The sequence below is a fragment of the Myotis brandtii genome, unplaced genomic scaffold (assembly GCF_000412655.1).
Source record: "Myotis brandtii unplaced genomic scaffold, ASM41265v1 scaffold369, whole genome shotgun sequence".
Taxonomy (NCBI): domain Eukaryota; kingdom Metazoa; phylum Chordata; class Mammalia; order Chiroptera; family Vespertilionidae; genus Myotis; species Myotis brandtii.
This window is the reverse complement of record NW_005364180.1, coordinates 473,925-474,439: the sequence shown is the minus strand read 5'-3', so window position 1 is coordinate 474,439 and position 515 is coordinate 473,925. Positions and strand designations below refer to the sequence as shown.

General features: G+C 68.5%; 1 protein-coding gene across 1 annotated transcript in view; it reads right to left on the bottom strand.

The window, feature by feature from the left end:
* The window catches only part of MYRF (myelin regulatory factor), a 24,790-nt gene that overhangs the window by 8,740 nt on the left and 15,535 nt on the right, over positions 1–515 (bottom strand). The window contains 1 exon segment of the mRNA XM_014544544.1: positions 386–495. Coding sequence (XP_014400030.1) covers positions 386–495 — 110 coding nt within the window.

Sequence of the window (515 nt, the reverse complement as noted above, 5' to 3'; positions counted from 1 at the left end):
GCCCGCCCGCGGGAACGGGCGCCTCACACTGCAGCACTTCACTGCGCAGCCGAGGCCAAAACATGCCACCTGCGCCTTGCAGCCCAGCCCTCGCCAGGGAAGTTACAACAAACCCACAATAAGCCGGTGTCCGGGCCTTGCAATAGCCGCGAGGACGCCTGAGCGCTGCTCCGGCTGCCCTGTAGCCGAGGAGGGAACCCTCGGCGAGGCTCCTCTGGCCCCGTCGCTCAGCCAGAGTGGCCCAGCCTCACGCCCCAAGCTCCCCCTCCACCCTCCAAGGGATGAGAGAGGGCTGGGCCGCTCCGCCCTCAGCACCGGTGACAGCCTCCTTGGAGGGGTGACCCGCCCTCTGCCCGGGAGCCCCAGGCTCCCCCTGGCTGCCGACCTTGTTCACCACCAGAAAGTTCTCGATGGTCTTCCCGTTGGCAAAGACCACGGCGCCCGCGTCCTTCACGGCCTCGGGCAGCACCTCCTTCACCTCCTGGGCGATGACCCCTGGGGAGGGACAAGCCAGG